The 22576-nt window shown below is 42.3% G+C and overlaps 1 protein-coding gene across 9 annotated transcripts in view; it reads right to left on the reverse strand.

Moving 5' to 3' along the window:
- The window catches only part of Map7 (microtubule associated protein 7), a 168198-nt gene that overhangs the window by 60142 nt on the left and 85480 nt on the right, over positions 1-22576 (reverse strand). For all 9 annotated transcript variants that reach the window (XM_063233001.1, XM_063233005.1, XM_063232999.1 and 6 more), the window contains exons 2-3: positions 9467-9565; positions 1775-1852 (exon numbers count right to left, since the gene is read on the reverse strand). In XM_063233001.1, the coding sequence (XP_063089071.1) occupies positions 1775-1852; positions 9467-9565 (177 nt within the window). The remainder of the gene's footprint in view (positions 1-1774; positions 1853-9466; positions 9566-22576) is intronic.

Genomic DNA, 22576 nt, shown 5'->3' on the forward strand with positions numbered 1-22576 from the left:
GTAATTTGATCCATTTAGTAACTTGAAGAGCAAGCTGGGTCTCTTCGCAAATGCCTTTTGCCACCTGTTCTTGTATCCTTGACCTATACTCCTTTCCTGTGTGTCCCTTCAAATGACTTTGTCGACCTTTACAGCATATTTACACACACACACCACTAATACTTGACTTTGAAAGATAAAGAACCCCAAGCATAAAGGTATGGAAAAGAGAATTCACAGCGAGATTTAAACTTAGGTGTGCTGATGCTCTGGAGCAAGCAGACCCGAATCCGAAGCCACGAATCCATGCTGTGCCTCTAAGGGGAGAGCCAGCAGTACCACACCTGATCCAACTGGCATTCAAGGATGAAGGAGAGGACGAACATGCTCATCCATGGATGGATCTGTGCAAATAACAACCATCCTAGAACAATAACCATGTTCGCATTTTTGCTCACTGGGAGTCTCTTCTGGCTTCCATAGCTCTGCTGTGGAGCTCTCTTTCTCTCAGCTTTGGTCACAATGTCCAACAGGTGTTACAGTATTTATCAGGGAGCGACGGGCCCTGTGCACGGGAGGATGAAGGAGCCCTGAGGACCTCAGCCAGCTGCTCTCAGCAGTCAGCCTGCTTCGGGAAGCCTATCCGACAAGGGGAAATGTGGCCTGGGAGTAAACGGTAGGTTCAGAAAAAACAAGACAAAAACCCCACAAAAAATAAAAACCTGTAGTGCCTGCTCCTTTCCAGGATGTTATTTTAATCTGCAGCTACAAAAACTCTTGGCAGCATGATGGCCGTTGTGGCAAAGGAGAGAAACAGGCCCAGGGGGAGAGGACACCAACAGCAACACACCTGAAAAGCAGCTGCCACAGAAGGCTTCACATTTAGGGTTTTGGAGTCTGAACAGTAAAGAGACAGGCTGAGTCCCCCAAGGAAAATATGAATTTGTACAGACGGCAGAACTTTAGAGAAGTTATGGGTCATTTGCTGGAAAGATTTCAGCCACCTAAGCCAGTCTTAGTTTTCAAACGCCTGTACACCCCAGACACGCAGGGCCACAGTGACTACGGGTTTTATCTTTTCAAGGTACATCAAGACAGTCGCCTGTCTCACCCACTTTGCACAAATGGACAGCGCAGCTGAGAACTGCTGGCACTGGTCGCCTCGCCCAGTGTTCTAGTAGACAGGGCCTGTTCCAGGTCTCTGGTCTGTTTCCTGGTAAGCCAGGCCTGTGACCCCGCCTGCCAGGTGGCTACTGGCAAACACTGGGGCTGCTAACCTTCACACGGGCCTCTGTAACCAGAGAAAAGGTGGATATCTCAGCACCAGGCCTCAGGCTTTCCTAGTAAAACATGGTATCATCTGTCTAGACATTCAATAGCAGTGTTATTTTAACATGGAGGCCGGGGGCTCCTCCGCAGGGCAGCCTGGTAACCATTCACATAGAAAGGGCCCATATGTTATTCCTCAGCATAGTGTAAGCTGCACCATCACTGCTCACGCAGATCCTCTAGCATCACACGAACTGTATTACGGTGGACTAAGAAATAAAAGGACCCTAATCCTGAGGCTGGAGTTGACTGTTAATTACCATGAGTCAAATGTTTTTATATGACACTAAATTCCGCTTCTTGATTCATCTACAAAATTCACAAAGTTAGCAAGAGGGCGGGCTGATCACTGAGGTGTCCGTTTGCTCCCACTAAGCATTCCTGACCCTAGAGGAGGAGGAGGCAGCATCCCCGCCGGAACGCCCCTGACTCATCGGACCGGGCCGTGGGCGCGGGCCCGCCGTACCTAGCTGCTTCTCCCGTTCCTCGCGTCGCTCCCGGGCCAGCCGCTGCCGGTCGTCAACCCGTAGCACAGGTGGAGGGTCTACAACGACATAAAAATGGGAGGGGAAGAGCAGATTAAAAAAGATGCACAGTGACAAATATTATTTGGCTTACTCAATTTGATTAATGAAATGTTACTACATTGGGTTGCAGCAGTTAGTGTACTATGTCTATGGCCACCATGATACATTATTATGTATATTTTCTGAGAATTCTTTAGCATATTTTCTTCTCTTTAAAATCATTATGCAAGGGCTGGGAATGTAGCTCACTGATACAGCATTTTCTAGCACTGAAAAAAAAAAAAAAAACAGATGAATATTATCCAGACTGTGGAAATCAGTATGGAGAGTCCTCAAAAAATTAGGATTGGAAGTCCCATTCAATCCAGCTATTCCCTTCCTGGGTATCTTCCCAGAAAAATATATATGCACCCATGTTCATAGCAGCACAATTTGTAACAGCTAAGTCTTGGAAACAACCAAAATGCCCATCAACCGCAGAATGGATAAAAAATGTGGTATTTTTATACAATGGAATATTACTCAGCTATAAAAGGGATAATCTTGAGACCTTTATGGGTAAATGGAGGCAACCTGAGGCAATACTCATAAAGTGAAATAAATCAGATTTCACATTTTTGAATACCATATTGTCTCCCTAGTATAAAAAAATAATAAAAAACTGGAAGAGTAATAAGATCCAAAGTACACAACAGATATTGTAATAATGAAAGGGAAAGAAAGTGCTCAAAAGGAAAGAACAACTGGGGCAAGGGAAAGGAGGAATGGAAGAAAGGAAAAGACTGTATGTATGCATATGTGTGCAAGATGGATAACTGTACTACTAACTCTGTTAGTCCATCAAAAAGAACAGTTTGTGTTGTCCGTGTTTGATCATTTTTTATGCCTCAATCTTGTAACCTGAACAACTATTTCTAAGATAACAATATACAATATATAACTAGTTTCAATTTCTTTTTAAAAAATTTCTGTATTATTTCTATCCTTTTTTCTGTGTTGCTTTTTAAAATAAAAAAATTTAAAATGTCTGTAGCTTTTTGCTGTTCTCGCCAAGTAATACAATAAGCAATGTTTTGGGTTCCTAAGCTATCAAACTTCTATTATTTTTATACCTCAACTTCTATCGTTATTTATTTATTTAAACTTCTATTAATTTTATATTTTTATAGTCTATTCTTTAACTATAGAACAGTCTAGCTAAGGAATTTATATTGAGTAGATGTTGTTATTCAGACGTGCTGAGTTTCTGTGTGACCAACTTCCTTGCCTGCTTTCTTAGTTTTCACTTTTGGCTGAGACAGACCTCGCTACGGGTCACAGGCTGACCTACCCCTCAAAGTGAGCCTGCTGTGTCCGCCTCCCGCGTGCTGGATTACAGGCAGTGCCACCTCCCTTGGTTTGACCACCTTTCCAAACCTCAAGCATATGATGTGTTTACTTGACATACAAACCGGAATCTGTCTCGCATCATTAGAAGGGTAGTTATTAGTATAACGCTTTATGTCTAAGTTCCAGTAGTCCATTCTCCCAACACACATGGAGCGTCTACTACATAACAGGCACTGCCCTGTATGCTGAAAAGACAGCAGTCAGTGAAAAGACAAAACTTGGCCCCCGGAGTTCACCATTCTATTCAGGAAAAATTTAGCAAGTAGGGTAAGTAAAATACACAGAATGGAAACAGCAGAGGTGCACTTAAGAGTGTCGCCTAAGTTAAACACTAGGAGGCAATAAAGCAATAAAAAGGAATTACGTTGGGTTGAGAGGATGATTTTTACATGGGCCCAAAGAAGACACTGATGTGACACCACTTCTGTGTGCAAAGGCTAGATAGACATGAGGGGGTTGGTTGTGCAGATGTTCCAGAGAAAGCATGAGCAAAGGCCCTGAGGTCACAAGTATCAAATGCATTCAAGAATGTGGTGGTGCATGCCAGTAATCCCAGTACTCAGGAGACTGAGGCAGGAGACTGCCATGAGTTCCAGGCCAGCCTGGGCTACACAGTGAGTTCAACGCCAGGCCTATACTACATAGTGAGACCCTGCCTCAAAAAACAAAACAAAACAAAACAAAACAAAAAAAACCAAAAGAACAACAAAACAAACAAATGAAGACTGCTATTAAAGTACTATTTTTTAAAAGAGAAATAACTGGGAGATACGAGCAACTGTAGCAGTATGAGGTCAAGAGGCTACAGACTACAGAGGAATGGTGAGGATTCTGGATTATCCTGAGCAAGGCACTGTGTGTGTGTGTGTGTGTGTGTGTGTGTGTGTGTGTGTGTGTGTACAGACGTGTGCACCTATCTGTCCAGCAGAGGGCTACCTTGAGGACCATCCCACTGCCACACAGAAAAATAACAATGATTTTAATGATAATTACAGTTAGAATCACAGTCTTCTGCTGATATTTCCTGCCTGGATATTTTTAGGCTCTCATGCTAAAAACAAGGCCACAACTGGCAGTACACCTGTAGTCCTGGCACTTGGGGAAGCTAAAGTAGGAGGACTGCAAATTTGAGTCCAGCCTGGGCGATTTAGCAAGATCCCATCTCAAAAACGACAACAATAAAACAAAACGAAACAAACGAGGGGCTGGGGAGATTGCTCTGTGAGGTGGGAAGGCCCTGGGCTCAATTCCTAGTACTGCAAAAACACCAAAACCAAAATTAAAACCAGGAACCTACCACATTAGTGATAGCACAGTAGTATTTCATCAGCGAATTAAAGGCCTTGCATCCAAAATGCCCCTCAAACTTCATAGAACTTGTACATTTAAAAACCAAACAAAAAAAAAAAAAACACCATATAAAAGTCCAGCAGGGCTGAGTGTGGTGGTACTTGTCTGTAATCCCAGTATCGCAGGAGGCTGAGGCAGGAGGACTGCACATTTGATCCAGCGTGGGCACCTTAGTAAGACCTCATCTCAAACTTTAAAGAGAGTAAGGGCTGGAGGTGCAGCTCGGTGGCAGAGGTCTTGCTTAGGATATGTAAGGTCTGCGGATCAGAATCCTAGTATTACCAAAAGATTAAAGCAAGAGTTCTCTATAACACACTGCACCCTGTCTGGTAACATAAGCAAGGCTGTAAACAGAGTAGCACAAGTCGATCAATCGAGCCTGTCACTAAGCCCACGCCGAGGACTAGGCCCACGCCGAGGACTAGGACCATGCTGAGGACTAGGCCCTTGCTGAGGACCGCACAGCTCCCACGTCCTCCTCTGAGAGCCGCGCTGAGCTAGTCACCACTCTGGAATTACATGGGAGGCACAATGAATGCAGCCTTTCTAGGGCATAACACACAGCCATGGTAATATTCTAGACCATTTTGGTTCATTTAGGAACCTGACACCAAAAACACTTAACTGTAGAGACAAAAAGCTGAATTTTTTTTTCTTTTCTTTCTTTTTTTTGAGACAGGATCTCACTATGCAGTTCAGGCTGGTCTTGGGCTCACTTTGTAGCCCATACTGACCTCACACTTGCAGTGGTCCTCCTGCCTTAACCTGCTGTGTGCTGGGATTACAGGTGTGTGCAACCACACCCGGCTTCTGAGTTTCAATTCTGCCATCCTTCAGTGAATATTAAAAATGACAAGAGAACAGGTGCTGTGGGCCAGGGAGACCAGGAAAGGGCTCCTCTGTTCGCTGCTGTGGCCCAGTGGTTGGCCTGCATCTGGCTGCAGAGGATACTCTGTAAACAGCTGCTGCATGGATGAACCTCCTTCACTTCCAGAGGTTTAAAGCCCCACTCACAGGAACCAACAGGCCAGAGAAGAGCACTGCTGTTCCTGCTAAGAGACTTAAAAACGGAAACGCTAGCAACTAAGCACTTAGCAGTTTACCCTGAGTGGTGCTTGGGCAGGTGTCATTTCTACCAATCGATTCTTTATTAAACAAATTTGATAGAACTGTCATTTTAATATTTCCTGTTATATTGTCTTATAAAATTAATGAAAAATATGCTATTTTTGGTCATCCTGTATTTAAATAACTGGGCTGTAAGCGGCTGACATCTTAGTTTTACTGTTTTATTTTCTGGTACCGGGAACTGAACTCCGGATCTCATGCTTGCCAGGCAGGAACTGTGCCACTGAGCTACACCTCCAGCCCCAAATTTTATTTTTAATAACCAAAACCTGATAAAATTTATCTTTAAAGATAGATTTTGTTCAAAAAGAAAAAAACTACAACGGAAGAATTTCAGGTAAAGATTAGATTTTCTATAACATGTTCTTTCCTTCTCATTTTCACTCTCATGTCATCTTTCCCTGAAAAGATCCAGGGCACAGAAAATAATGTAGCATGTCCATTCCACACTGTCTCCAAAGGATTAGCATCGTTAGCATAAAATTAAATTACAGATTCCCAGAAGAAGAAGAAAGGGCCCTGGAGAAACAGGGTTTCAGCGTAAACTGCTGCTGCAATCTGCATTCATCCTCATGTCTTGATGATTAAAGTGCATGATGCTGATACCAAATGAGAAAAAACATTTCTTTTCAAAATGGAAACCATTTAAGACTGAAAAAGAGTGCTGTCAACACTCTGATGATGTGCAGAAACCCGAACTGCCCCTCAGAAGCCTGAAAACAGGGTCGCCCGACTTTGAAAGAAAATAAACTTCCATTGACAGGGTTTCTCAGAAAATCACTAAATCACATCTATTCTTTTTTTTTTTTTTTTGGAGAGAGCTGCTCTCTGTGCAGTCCAGACTGGCCTTGAACTTGGGGTCTTCTTTCCCCAGACTCCTGAAAGCAGGGGTTACTGGTGGGCACCCCCAAGTGTTGTTTATACTCTGTAACTTCTGCTAGAGCTTTGCATGTATTATCACTGTTTCACTCCCAATACTGCTGTGGGCTAGCCACACACTGATTCACTCAGCCACATTATTATGGTTATTTTTTGAAATAAGAAAACAATCTCTAACTTGGTCCTGTGTGCTTCTACACTCTGAGGCAGCTACAGAGTCACTAGAGGGCCTGGTGCTGCCATCAAGGGCAGGCTGGCAGAATCCAAGCCGTACATTCCTCTTTGAAGGAAAAGTCCTTATAAACAATGTGGGAAAGTGAAGTTTTAGTGGCTCAAAGACCTATAGTGGAGACAGCAGAGGGACAGGAATTGAGAGGGATTTTTAGTGAACTGGAGTTTCTGTTTTTCTCAGGTCCACGGGGTGGGCTATAACTCTCCTAAAAGGGGCAAACTATAGAGAATTTGGGGAGAGCTGACCGGAGTTCTGGAGAACCACCTGCCCCTTTGAGAAGCAGGGAATGCAAACAGATCTGCCACATCACAAGCTGTCTCTCTGGGTCTGGCTTTGAGCATTCACAGCACAGAGCAATGATCCCTGCTAGATGACATGAGACAGGACGTTCCTTAACTTAGGAAGAGCCTGTGCGACTCCTGTCAGCTGGATGTGTTATGCCAGGATCTGTGGTACTGTGGATTGAGCCTATGGAGCACTGAAATACACTTTTGATCTGATTTTGTTTTTTGAATTTTGATACAGGGTCTCAGTAAGTTTTCCAGGCTGGTCTAGAACCTGAAATCCTCCTGCCTTGGCCTTTCAAGTAGCTGGGATTACAGACATGTGCCTGTAATGGAGGAAAGGGAATTTAACTGAAATTCACTCATGTACCAGTACTATAAATTTATTAGTATACTCACAACTGGAAGCAATATTGGAGACAATACTCAAAAATAGCATATTTTTTTCCCATGTTAAATCCTAGAGAATGAAAACTAAAAAAGTACTATTATTTATTTATCTATTTATTTATTCTTTTTAAGACAGGGCCTCACCATGCAGTTCATGCTGGCCTTAAACTCACTAGGTAGCTCAGGTTTTGAACTTGCAACTATCCTCCAGCTTCAGCCTCCTGAGTGCTGGGATTACAGGCTCACGCCACCATGCCTGGCTCCAACAAAGTACTTTAGACAAATTTCGATAAAATTAAAAGGTTTTATTATAGCCCAACCCTTCACCATAACCTTTCAAATTATCCTTTGGAGAAGCTCAGGAAAATAAGATGATAGTTCTTTAAACAAGAGCCTTATCTTTGCCTATTTGCATATACAAGGATGCACATACAGAACCAGTGATGGTCAACAGACACGATCAGAAAGGAGGCAGCTCGTTGTGTCACCTGAGCAAAGTACACGGAGCAGCTCTGTGATGGGAGGCGTATGGCCTCTGTGCTCATCTCTCCTCACCGTGCACTGTCACAGGGATCTGTGCACAGTCTTTTCGCTCCCCTATACTGTCTCCTGGAGGGTCGGGCCTGTGCCTTTCAGCAATAATATACCCACTGGTACATTATGGGACTCCATGACTCTACACGAGTGAGTGAGTTATCAGGACGTGCAGACACTAACTGCCCAGGCAAGGATGGTAGACATTAGAAGTAACGGTGAAGCAAAGAGCCAGAGAAATAGGCTACAACACTTTAGCTATATTAAATTCTCATGGTAAAACAAACTTCTGCTTCCACAGGGATGCTCCCTAGAGCGTAAGAAACAAGAGTTCACTCAAATGAGCTCAGATCATGTTGTCTGTTCTCACTCCAGGGCACAGAAGACTCTGCTGGGTAAATATTAGGTGGTGGCTGGGAGGTAGTGGGGTAGATGGACGGGTAAGCGAGTGAATGAACAGGCAAGCTGACTGCAGAGGGAAACCTCAGCTGCTCATTAAAACCACACTGAAACTGTGCATCATTTTCCACCAAAAGCTGGTCGAGCAACACTTGCAACAATACTTGCTATTGTCTTCCTTCTACACGACAGACCAGATTTATCCAGATATTTTCTACATTAAAAAAAAAACTTTCAAAATTAAGGGTAACACACAATATATTCCATGAGCTTAGATGTGGTTATTTCTATCTCTATCCTCACTGATGCGCTCTTCTTGAGTGACTGTGGCCTTGAAAGCGGCCTGAAGCAAACAGCTTCTCCAGACTTCAGGTTGCTTTCCCTTTGTTCCACTGTCTCTCATCCCTTCCAAGAACCGCAGTGGGATACCTAGAGAAACTGGCTGTCGATTCAACTGTTTGCATTATGTTTACAGACTGTTTGTTTTTTTGTATCACTGAGAGGAGCAGATCATGAATCACAGGTTATTAAATGAAATTACTGTGTAGGTGTACAATTCTTGCAGGGAACAGAGAACAAAAGCATGATTCTTTGGGAGCTTTGCTATGTGTAAACATTACTTTTACTTTAAGTGTTTTTGAAAAGTCACAAAAGAGATATGCAAGAATGCTGGGCTTGCAGCAAAAGTTGCAATAGTCATATACGCACAGTCACATGAATATAGCCACAATTTAAAGTGGTGATAAACTTATTAACTCTTATACACTGCTTGACAGTAAACAAAGTCACACAAAATACCTCAATGGTGGGTACCTCTGAACTATCAAAAAGATTCTGAGAAGCAAGCAGGCTCTACATCTGGATCTCCATTTTAAAGAGAGAAAATCAAGGCTTTAAGAGGTTCTTAGACTTATACTCACACAAAAAAGTTTGAGCATGTGTCTTATGGTAGGATTCCAAGCTCTCCTAAACTCTAGTGTTAGTTTACAATTTATCAGCATTTGAAGAACTTTTACTTCCCCAAAATAAAATGCCATGAAATATACCTGGTTTATTTCCTGAGTGGCTGCTATTTTGTCCTGAAATTGTAGTGGAGGGACGGTTGGAGGCAGTTTTCTTATCTTGCACTTTACAGCTGTCAGGCGCTATAAAATGAGACAAAAAGACACAGTTTCTTACCATGTATGCAGGAAACATTCATCTATTTAGGATTAAGCTTTGTTTTTTTTTTATCGGTACTGGAGATCGAACTCATGACCGCCTGCTTGCAAGGCAGGTGCTTATGCCGCTAAGCTAAATCCCCAGCCCCAGGACTAAGCTTTTTATCAGGTTCAAGGCCAAATTCAGGAAATGAAAAGATGAAGCAGCTATAACCTCCACCCTCAAGAAGGGTACAGTTCAGTGAGAAGGACACATCCAAAAACCAACGACCTGAGCTCAGGTGACCAGTCCGTGGTAGTAGCCCGTTAGAGCATCTGGCTATCACAGTTACAAAGACAGCAGTCACATGGAAACAGGATGGGAAATTAAAGTCTCTGATCTTAGTTCTTACAAAATTTGTGCTCTAGGAACTGAAAAGCTCCAATGTACTACATAGGTCCCTAAAAGGCAAGCAGGAGATACTAGAATTTTGAAAAAGCCAAAGTTCAACAACAAAAATTACTAAAGAGACAAAGCAAAATATATTCTAGGAAAGGAACAGACGGCACCAAGAACAGCACTTCTCTGGTTATATGACGTACAGGGTCTTCCAGGTTTGGGTATATTTATTTTTATACAAAATATTTTATTAAACATATGTTCAGAGGCTATGTGTGTGTCTGTGTGATACTGGGGAACTGACTGAAGGGCATTTGCTACATTCTTAGCCCTTTAAAAAAATTTTATTTTTTAAAAAACCAGATCTTAGTAAGTTGCTCAGGCTGGGCTGGAACTTGTGATCCTCCCACCTCAGCCTCTCAGAGTGTACGGACTACAGGTATACACTTTCACACCTGTCTTCAATCAGTGGTTTCTAATGGGACTCTGGCACTTTAAGGAAATTTAACCTTGCAGCTTCCCAGGAACAGGGTTACATTGTGTGTGTGTGCATATGTGGGCTGAGGGAAGGGGACAAATCAAGATGAATGAGGGAGTGAACCGGCCAGGCCCTGAGGCTGGTCCAGGCAGGTCCTGCTCCACACTGCAGCAGTCAACAGGTGCCCTCCTCCCACTCACCAGAACCTCCTGGGCAGTGTCACCACCAACGCGGAAGCTCAACCCAGTCAGGTGTAGCTGACAGTCTTGTGATGTAAGAGGCAGGGCTCAAAAGAGCAAAAGTTGACTATTGGAACCTTTGTTCTCACTGTGGTAGAACCAGCTTTCCTCTTATTTCACAAGTTCATCTTTTAAAAACTGCTTAGAAAGAAGTGAACTCTTTTTTTTTTTTTTTTTTTTTTGAGATAGGATCTCACATTGCAGTTCAGGCTGGCCTTGAGCTCACTTTGTAGCTCAGGCTGGTCTCGAACTCACAACGATCCTCCCACCTCAGCCTCCCGAGTGCTGGGATTACAGGCGTGAGCCACCACACACGGCTTAAAAGAAGTGAACTCTTAAGAAAGAGAAACGAATGAAGCAGAGTGCCACTGGGATTTGATTGTAATTTTCTTATTTTATCATTACTTGTAGCCCAAGCAGATAATGCTTTAATTAGCTCAGTTTAGGAATATTCCACTTACTTTTTCTAGGTAAGTGAAACATAATTAGCCCACTGGTGGATATATTTCAGATATCTTCGTTCCTTTCTTGCCGGGGTGGACTCCACATCACTTAATCCTTACCCCAGGTCCTGGCCACACACATCAACTCTAACAGAATATTACACAACAACCAGAACATGAAGGACAAACACGCCCCCAGCACATGTTCAGTGTGAGTCTCTGATGTGAATAAACCACAATAAAAGCTTTCAAGGGGGGGTATTTGCCTCTAATTTACTTTATTCTCCTGCAATTCAAATGTCAAAAATAAATTTCAGTTACACTGGAGGTCTGGTTACTTGAATTTATCTACATTTGGCTCAGACTCAATCCATTTGAACTACATATCAGACATCCATCTGCTTGCCTCCTGGGGGCTGGGAATTCGTTTCTAATCTGGGAGATCGTGGAAGTCATACTCATCAAAAAACAAATTTAAAATTCATCTGGGGAATTTTCTATGGTCACAGAAAACTGGGAATTTACATTTAGCAAAGTACAGAACAATATTAAAGATTTTCAGGCTGTTTAGTTCAAGACTATGACTGCTAGTTTGTGGGTATTAGGATGAGCATATTTCTAACACTTTCAGACTTTTATTATCATTGTCTTTTACCACTGCAAAACTCTATGTTTGTTCAATTACTTCTTTGATTCATGGTGAAAGCAAAACAGACTAGATTCAAATCACAGCCTCAGCTCTTACTGCTGTGACCAGAAAGTCATCTAACTTCTCGAAGTGGTAATTTGAGGTGATACTACCCAAATCACAGCATGGTTGGGTCGGTTAATTGAGAAGATGTGTGTTAAGAATCTACCACCTAGGCTGGCACACAGGAGATATTTCAATGGCCCCTTTTCTCCCAATATTTTTGGTCTCCCAGAGTTCTGGGCATCACACACTCGGCATCTGAATGAGTTGGCTGTGGGTTTTAGCTGTGAATCTGGCTCTGCATTTATGAGCTGTGAATCCTCAGCACAGCACTAAGCTGAGTCCTAATTTCCCCCTCTGGAAAGAAGGAATAGTGCTCAGAGTTAAACGAGATGATGTAAAGAAAAGCAGCTCGCTGGCCGGCTGATAGCGAGAATCAATATCCTGGACAGTCTTTCTGGTTCGCTCCTACCTTCTCTCCCTGGGAACTGGGCTCTATTTCCTCAGGGCCCAAGGGAAGTCAAGGTTAACTTGCTGTCAGTGTTCAAACAGCAAATAACCAATACGGCAGGAACTTGGCCACTGGCTCCAGAGTATCAATTCAGCTATACTTGTACCTCTTTCCTTAATTGTAATAATGGGAAAATAATTGGATGTCATCCCCACCATCCTAGCCCAGCCTTCCCACTGAGGATTAAATTCAGGACCTTCACACTGAGCTACATTCCCAGTCCTCTTTTATTTTTTGTTCTGAAACAGGATTTTGCTAAATTGCTACATCGTTCAGGCTAGGCTTGACCTTAAAATTCTCCTGCCTCAGGCTCCTAGAGTGCTGGGATTATTGGCCACCACTGCATGCCAGGCTTGGCTTCTCTCTCTCTCTCTCTCTTTCTCCTTTCTCTCCCCCTCTCTTTTTTCTTGATACCAGGGATAAAACTCACAAATTTGCACTTGCCAGGCAGGTGTTTATGCCACTGAGCTAAAGTCCTGGCCCTGCTTTGCTTTTAAATTACAGAAAACTTTACTACTTAAGAACACAATGAAAACAAACTTATTCATCTTCCAGTTTCCAAAATTTAAAAATACAGACATTCTAGGTACCTAGCAATATACCATTTTAAGTTTACAATTTAAAAAAGACCCATTTATTTATTTATTTGAGACAGTGTTGGTCTTGACCTGGTCTTAAATTCATGAACTTCCTTGCCTGCCTCAGTCTTCAGGAAGGCCAGGATTACAGGTATGTGCCACCATGCCAGGCCCAATATTTTAAATTTGAGACTATTTAGTTTTTTCAAATAGAAAGCTAAGCCTTAGGAAATCTTTATGGATCTTCCTGCATGCTTGAAAACTCTTTTGCACTAGCGCCCCATGTGAGAGTGCCAGGGGAAGGACAAGGGGAAGGAGAGAGACAGGCACCCTGTGGCCTCTGACCTTTGCTCTCTGGAGAACTCAGAACACAGAGGCAGCAGGCAGCAGAGCCTTCACCCAGCAAACCTGCAGGGCTCCAGGAAGTGCTGCACCGCGTCGCACTCCGTCTCCTCTAGGATTCACGTCCCCTCTGTGTCCTCGTGAAGGGCCTCACAGCTTTGTTTTCACCTTTGAACACATGATCCAAGAGGGATCAAATGGTAAAAGTAACTGGTCCGACAAATAACTCACGCTGCTGTCCTAAATGCTTGCTTTAGGTCAATCACTACAGCAGGGACTCATACTGAGTTTAAATCTCATGAATTAAGTCTCATGAGTTTGATATCTACAAGGATGATGCACCCTAACCAGTATTTCTGATAATACATGGAATGTGGGCTGGGAAGCAGAAATTTAGGACTCAACTCCCAACTCTGTACAGCACTTCTCTGTCAAATGCTGAACTCGACTTCATGGACACAGCTCTAGGAGAGTAACCTAGAACCCAGAACCAGAGGTTGAGCCACATGAAATCTCCTTTTTGTAGTAAAAGAAATATCTGACTATTAACACTTTTGGATGTTTCGTCTAACGGTTTCAATTTATCTGTGCAGAAAAAAGTTAACACAACAGCCCCAAGGCTATCCTTGTGAATATTCCTTCTATATATACCTTTATATATTCATTCTTTAAATGTACCTTTAATATACCTGCAAAGAGTACGCATGTTTCAATCATAAACACTATTTTATCCAATGTTGTTTATAGAATTTTCAATAGAATAAGAAGGCAATAAAGCAATTTTATAATTTCTAATGACTTTTCTTACAAGAGAACAGAGACAGAGAAGAGAGAATGAATCAGGGGACCACGTGGTCACAACAGCAGGTTCAGGAAGAAAAAGTGTTGAAAACATGAGAGCAGCTGGCTAAGGTCAGTGTCTCCCAGAACTGCAGCAGTTCAGGCTGTCACAGAAGCACCGGGAGGTCGCGATTATGTCACACAGAGGAGCTGTCGAGCTGTGAACTGCTGCAGCTTTAGTGGGTTCTGTGTAAGCGAGGAGTGAAGTCTAAAGGAGCACGCTGGAAACGCACTTACAAAGGCTGTCGTCTGAAGGAAAGTGAAAGGGGGTCTGCGCTTTGAGGAACTCAGTAACTACTCAGATTTTTCTGTTTGCTTGTGTCACCCACGAAGAGATAACTATGTGACCATTTAGAGGCAAAAAGTGGCATGAATAAATGCAGTGCAGGGTGAAGGAAGAGTCTGCAAAGAAGCCCTGGCCATTTGGTCCAAACAGGGTCCCCCTGCTGCAGGTCCTGTCAGCTCTTCTCCTGAAGAGGTACTTTACACGCAAACTCCAGAGACAGAGCAGCAGGTAGCATACGGAAATGTGCCTGGACACAGACTGGCAAAGTTTTGGTTATTCTGCTGGCAGGCAGGGAAGCCAAAATGAAGAAGGGAGGTGACTGAGCCATCACAGGATAATTCAAGTACCACAGCTGCTAAAAACAGTGCTGAGTATAATCTGCCCTTCAACACTGGAATAAATCTGCTCTGGAGTGTGACAGAGTATCAGGCCACATTTAGTCCAACGTCTGCCACAGCAGTAAGAGGGAGGGCCTGTCTATTCAATGCTCTATTATTCATTTCTTATCACAAAAGCAAACACACCGAATGGAACCATTTGATAATAATGTATACTTGAGTCAAACACAGCAGCTTCCATCCTACAAACAGAAACAATTCCATGAAGATTTTCTTTGCATTTCTGTAGAAGGAAAAGTTATGACTTTCTGGCTACAGTACACCACATTAAAAGAATGTGTTGAGGTTTTAGAACTGGAGGAGATTTCATTCAGAAAAAACAGTGATGACTGAATATCATTTTCTGATTTCACCATCATTTCATACTGGGAAGAAAAGGTAGAACTTGCTGCCAGTGATGGAGAATGATATTCACCCAAGTGAGAGAATTTTTTTTTTTTTTTTTTTTTGCTTTTTCCTTTTTCCTTTTTATCGGTACCGGGGATCGAACTCACGACTGCCTGCTTGCAAGGCAGGCGCTTATGCCACTGAGCTAAATCCCCAGCCCCTAAGTGAGAGAATTTATTCAAGATTGACACAACATAAACCCAACACAAGGACATTGATTTTACAAATACAGTGCCAGCATTGTACTATTATGTGATATTAGGGGGCAGAATAACCAGAAGCATCACTCCTTATTTTCAAAACTGATGCTAATGCATAAAGATACATGCAATTTTATTAACAATTTATAATATATCAACTTCCAAAAAGAAGTTGGGAAAACTATAATGAATTATCTGTACTTGAGATCATAAAAATATCAACATAACCATTAGCTCCTCTTAAAAAAAACCCACTTGTCTGCTAACTTACACATGATAGGAAAGATGTACATACTATTTAAATAAGGAAGAAAATTCTATTAAAACTTGCTACCAAGATCCTCATAGAATAAGGTAGGCTACTTGTTTGTCTCCAAAAACTTGCTGTCTAGTTGCAGTCATCGTATTCCGGTGTTATGAAATGGTCTCCAAGTAAATGCGACAAAATTTAGCATCTGATATTTGGTCAGTGCAGATCTATGACAATTCTGTTTAAACATAGAATAAATGCTTGACGAAGTAACTGACAGAGGTAGAGGGTAGATTGTATATTCTGTGTCAAAGTCTGGCAAAAATCCAGAAATAAAAGGTATTACTGATAAGATAAGGAAGAGTACTTTGGGGGAGTAGTGGTGGGAGGGATAAAACTCAAGACTTGCACAGTGTAGACCTGTGCTCTGCCAACTGAGCTACACTCAGTGCCCTACATTTTTTTTAATTTTTTGATGGCCGTGAAGATTGTAGAGAAGAGCTAATGATGAACTGTTGGATCAAGGTCTCATCTACCTAATGGCAGAAAAAAATTGGCAATGTATCATGTTATTCTAGGATGGTTTCAACACTGAATCAGGCAAGACTCAAGATCAAATAGCTGTTTTCATAGACACAAAATAGAAAAGTCTATCTAGTATCACTTACAGTGAGCACTTCAGGAATCCCAACCCAAAAGACCATGGCCTACAGCATGTGGGGAAGTGTGTGGGCATCACAGCGTCGGCTGGTGGCATAAGAAAGGCCACAAGACAAGCACTTCGGCTTGAGATCAGCTGCTCCAACATTTGTTGAAGAGATTCATTAAATTTGTTTTGAGAATCCGTCTTTTTTCAAACAGCCCCAAAACATTTACCTTCGAGGAAAAGCACACTTTAGAAAATGCTTTATATATTTTGCGGGATCCACGGGGAACTGACTACCAGACCGTTTCGTTTACTACTTGAAGCAACTTCTTGATTCATCTCACAGTCCTCTTGGACACAGTCAACAGGATTAAACATTACACTTTAACTCCAACAAAAATGGCTTCTACCTTACAAATAAACTCAAAACCTTTCCCCAGCAAGATAGAAGCCAATAAAGAAAATCTAAAATTGTGCACTTTCCACCTGCATTAAAAAGCAAGCTTTTCATGTCCATTGGTGACTTACTCTCCAGGTTGATTTCTATCAGTCAGAACGCTAGCTGCTACACAAATGAACCCTGATCCACAAGAGGAAAACTGTTTATGACTAAGCAAAGTACAGGGCAAAAAATAACAAGGAGAAGAAAATCTAACCATATTAAAGTTTCCCAGTTACCCTGAGAAATGGTAAATCAGAGATTGCAGGTATCCATTTAAATTTTAACAGCTAAGATACAGAGTTTCTAAAACTAGACTCAATTCAATTAAATGCAATGTGTAATTAGAAGAGACTATTTAAATAAGTTGGAAAAGAAAAATAATTAGAACTCAGTGTTATTACATTTTGCTTAATTAAGGCAAGCAAGTGAAAGAGGTTGTTTTTAATAGGAATAATAACTTACTTCAAGGACAACCAATCTGGCTAATGCTAGCACTTTACAAAAGGGGGGATTACTACTAACTATAAAATAGAAAAGATTTCATACTAAATGTAAAATAAAATATCAAAGCAGAAAATGTATATTTTTTAGAAATAATATAAAATAATAGACTCAGTTTAAAATATCAGTTTTGCAAAGAAATGTGAATGCTATTTTAATCCTATGACAACTAGTTGAATTTAATCAGTGAAAGAAATACATATATATACTGCTACAAACTATATTCCTATGCAAACTTCATAAAATTCAGTAAGCATGAGTGGCAAGTGTTGGAAGATGAAGTTTACTCCAGTCCATTTCAGGTAGCCATTTAACTCATAGGTTTAAAATTATGGGCCAGCTCTTTTACCAGGCTGTAGTATTTCCATGTCTGTAACCTTCTTTTTCCTCCTTAGAACATCAGCCTCAACACTTCTCCAACTATTTACATACAATCTTGTCTTTTATAGCTCATAACACAATTGGTTAGACACTTCCCATGTATCTCAGTTCCCTACGTGCCAGCCTCCCCCATTGCAGAGTGGGACATTCTCCATCACTGATGACCTGCATAGATGCACCGTTAGTCCTGAAAGTCCAAAGATTAACTCAGGATTTGCTCTTGGTGGTGTGTGCTCCACTGGCTTTCATAGATGTATAGTGGTATGTGTTCACCATTATAGTAACACACAGAAAACTGAAGTTTTCAGGTGGGGCACGTGGAAATGATCCTGAAGGCAAAGCAGACTCATGAGACATGAGGACACCAAGGCAGAGCAATTGTCTGCTAACCAGGACACCCTCGTGAAGAAAGGGCGAGGGGCCAAAGAGAACTGGTCCGAGCATCTCCATGCTGCTTGGACTGGTACCAGCCAACTGCCCTCTTCTATCTATCCTACAGGTAACGAAGAACATCCATTTGTTTAAATTATTGTTTTGGGGGATTCTGTACTCACAAGTACAAGTAATTGCTAAACTGAAACAGTTTTCTCTCTGATTAAGGAATGAAATCCAAGCTGCTGCGCCTTCTGAAATGGGGTCCTGACCGTCTTTCCAGCTGCCTCTTCCTCTTGACCAACAACCAGCTTTCCACTCTTACCAGTCACCAGAAGGACAGGCTCCCACTGGGCTTAGAGCCCATCTGAAAAGGTGGAGGAGGTAATAACAGGCATGTGGGGTAATACAAGGGTACAGACATGAACCTAGAGACAAAACTAATGCATACAAAACTAAGTGATGTTTTGATGATTTTGTACATATTTCCTACTTTAATACCTACTTCATTTGGTATATTAAGAATCCTACAAAAAGCCAAATGTGGTGGCATACCTGGCAACCTGAAGGCTAAAGCAGAAGGATCATTCCACAGTTAGAGGGCCGTCTGGAATCTGGTCAACTTAGACATTGCTAAGAAAAGGCAAGGCAAGGCTGGGCAAGGCCAGGCAAGGCCAGGCCACATATAATGGCACACCTCTTAATCCCAGCACTCTGGGAGACTGGGAATGTGGCTCAGTGAAAAGGACCTAAGTTTGATCCTCAGTACGGCAAACACACACACACACACACACACACACACACACACACACACACACACACAGCCTACGTATTTGTTATAGGTTATATCTAAATGTTCCCCAAGAGCTTCATGTGATCAGTGGTGAGTCTTTTGGAAGGTGACTGGACCATGGGGGTGCTAGAGCTGACTAGCTGTTAAAAGAGGGTCTGGTCAGAAGAGGTGTCACCTCTCCACCCAGTTTCCTGGCCACTATGGTGTGAGTACATTTTCCTTTCACCTCTCACCATGCTGCCAACCATGCAAAGACTCAAACTTCTAAAACACAAGCCAAAATAAACCTTGCTCCTCTGTGTTGCAAATGTTGGGCATTTTATCCCAGTGGTAAGGTAAGGAACTAAGACAAAACTCCAATTTCTGCCAGAAGTTAGAGAGCACAGTAGGTAGGGACTCACCTCTTTACAGCAATCTGCTTTCATTTTCAAACAGTGGGAGGAGCAAAGACAGGAGAAAACAGAGTGAAAATGCCACAAGGTTTAAATGACAAGTTTGTGACAGAAACCAGTTCTTCATTTCCACACCTCATTCCTATTCTCCTTTTCAACTAGCAAGTATCCTAATGGCCTATGAATTACCTTACTAGAAAAACTCACAGATTAGCTACAGGACTATATTAACTTCTCTGTCAGCTTTTCCATAAGTATATTTGCAATATCACAAATATTAATCATACACTTGTGATAAAAAGAAATGAAAGCAGAGTAGGTGTGGTGGTGCATGCCTGTAGTCCCAGGTATGTGCGTGCTTAGGATGCCCAGGGCAGGATGTAAAAAGAGGAGAAAAGAAGGAGGATGATATGAAAATAATTTTTCCATTGATTTAGCGTAATTTTATTTTTTGTGGAAATGGGGATTGAACTCAGGGCACCCACAGGCTAGACAAGTGCTTTAACACTGAGCTGCCACATCCTCAGACAAGTAGTTGTATTTTTTTAAAACAGCATTTATTAGCTTTTCTGTCCCATAAGAAAAGTATGAAGATAAAAATTTAAAAGGCCTATAGTCCCATCATCCAGATAACCATTTTTTTTTTTATCCTAAAAGAGAAATGTCCAACACATGGTAAGGAAATTCCAATCACATGAAAAGCTAAAAAATGAGAGGGAAAGTTCTCTCCTTCCTTTCTTTGAGGGGAGAAAACACCACGTGTATACAAACATGTATTTGTCTTCCGTTTGTTCAGAGGATCATGCTGATTACTCTCCTGCCTCTTCCCATCTGGCAATCTAGCCTTCACAGCCTACTGCTTAACTTCCTTCTAGTTTAACTGCACTCCCCTCACCTTCCCGGTGGGTGGTGACTATCTCCTCTGCTCCTTGTGGGAGACCAGGGCCCTGGCGAGTTAGCATCCTACCTCGTGCCTGCACCTGAGCCCTCAGCCCGCATTAGTGCTGCTCCAGCATCCGCGGCCCTTCTGCCTCCACAGACTGAGGCTCCACTGAGGAGGGCAAACATCCCCAAGGAAAGGGCTGCACAGGAAACTCGGGGGAGGCTTTGCTTGTCTGGTACACAATGCACACAAGCAAGAAACTTGCAAGGAGTCACAATATCAGAACTTTATTCAAGAACTTTCTCCTAGAAGCTGAAAGGCAAGGCTTGCCCCATCTGGATATATTTATATTTCTTCCCTGCTCAGTTTTACAGCCCAATCCTGTGCCAGTTCGTGGTGTGGCTTTGGACAACTCTGATAGGCTGGAACTGAATTGCTTGCCTGGCACCTTCTCTAGGTAAGAAATGGAGTTGGGAAGAAAACGGGTGGAAGATGAGTATTATCATTATGTATATCCAACATATACCAATAAAATTGAAAAACCATGCAACAAAAAAGAACAATACTTCCTAGTTACCTTCATGCTGGCTTCAAAGCCTGAGACATGAGGTTATTAAGCCAGGAAGAGTTGACAGGAACAGGAGAAGGAAGCTGCTCCTTACTCTGCCATTAGATGGAGGTGAGACAGTGGTGAAGGTGACTGACCACGCTGCAACAGATGGCACTGAGTCCCCCATGCCAGGCATGCACAGATGCTATATTAGAATCCAAACAGCAAGTGACATTCACAGGTATGTAATGTATGTTCAGAAAATAATTTAAATCTATTAAATAATTAAGATAAATCATCCTGGAGTAGACAGCAGCAGGACAAAGAAGAATATTGGTCAGCCTAGAATGAAATGGAAAAACTATCAGACCAGGAAAAAGGAATTTAAATCACAAAGCATTCTCCCACCATATAGAGGAAAGAATAAAACAGATTTAAAATATGCTCTGGTCTATTTCATTAATATGTTTCTACTAGATGTGATTGTTTTCAGTGGTTTAATTTCTTTAATCTGTCACATTCAATACATCCCCAATTAGGTTACCTCAAACTTTGCAACCAATTGATAGTCTAAATGTAGTACCAAACAAGAACAAAACAAAGGAAAAGATCCCAACTTGAAAACCACCACAAGACAGCACTTTGTAGCTGAAACTCTCAAAGGACAAAGCTGACTACTGCAGAAGGGACAGCTCTGTCCACAGCTGACAGCGCTTCACAAGTGCGCACCGTGGCTACAGGGTGTACAGACTGCTGCGTCTATGCTTATCATCCAACAAGTACATCCATTTAAGGTGTGCTACCTCCACTCACACAAGAGATTCCAACCTGCCTAAGTGTAGGTCCTTTGGGGTCATGAAGATCTAAGCCCAAACAAACTAAACGGGTCAGAAGATCAGTTGTCTAAACCCAGCACCCATTCTTTGTGACCATTTCTCACTCTACAAAATCCATTGGAAGTTGGTAGCCAGAGTAGTTAGTGGAAGCCAGAAGGAGGGCAAGGCAGACTAAGAGAGCACCCCAGAGTGCTCCTCCCAGGAGAAGGAAAAGGACACTAAGAATATCTGCTTCCCTTTCATCCCACAAAGCAGTGCACTGGCCATGGGCCCACTGCCTTTATTACTTCTCTTGATGCTGGAACAAAATGCCTAATACCCACAGATTAAAGCAGTAAAGGTTTATGATGGCTCATGTTTCAGTTCATAGTCAGCTAGCTCAAGGCAGGATGGCACAGCAGAGGGGCATTGTGAGGAGCAGCTCACTTGAAAGCATCCTGGAAGCAGAGATCAAGGGAGGAGCCAGAAAGGGGGAAATAGCCTTCCAGGTCACACCCAAAGTAACCCACCTCTTCCCACCATGCCCTACCTCCTAACAGCAAGCTAGCTGTAATAACCCATAACCCAATCACCCTTCAAAGGCCTCACCTATGATTACATGAAGCTTTAGAGGGATATCTAAATAGAAACCATAATGCCTGTCTGCTGTCCTGTTCTTTACCCAAGAACTTGCTTGTAGATAACCAGTCCTATTTTGAAAATATCAAAAGGAAAAACTTTTGAGCTTTCTAATGAAATGTGAACAAGCTCCTTTCAGTCTTTCCATGCCCCCTCAAACCTGCCACTTTTCTAAGATATAATAAGGATGAGTAAGAAAAATTTTTTTCTCTTTCAAGATACTGATGATTGAACCCAGGGTCTTCACACTGAGCCACAGCCCCATCCCTTTTTAGTTCGGAAACAGGGTCTTACTAAATCACTAGCTAGCTAAGGCTCATCATCCTCCAGAGTGCTGGGATTGCAAGAGAGAAGGGAAGTTCACTTAGTAAATAATTGTAACTAGCCATTTAGGGTTGTCTTTGTGGTACTGAGGACTGAACTCAGGGCCTTTACACTGAGCTACATTTCTAGACCTTTTAGCCTCTTTCTTATTTTGAGATAGGATCTTGCTAAGTTGCCCAGGGTGGGTTGGCAAACCTCCTGCATCAGCTTCTCAGAGGATGAGGATTACTGATGTT

Source organism: Cavia porcellus, unplaced genomic scaffold (genome assembly GCF_034190915.1).
Source record: "Cavia porcellus strain 051 isolate PalLab524CR breed Dunkin Hartley unplaced genomic scaffold, mCavPor4.1 scaffold_22, whole genome shotgun sequence".
In the NCBI taxonomy this organism is placed as follows: domain Eukaryota; kingdom Metazoa; phylum Chordata; class Mammalia; order Rodentia; family Caviidae; genus Cavia; species Cavia porcellus.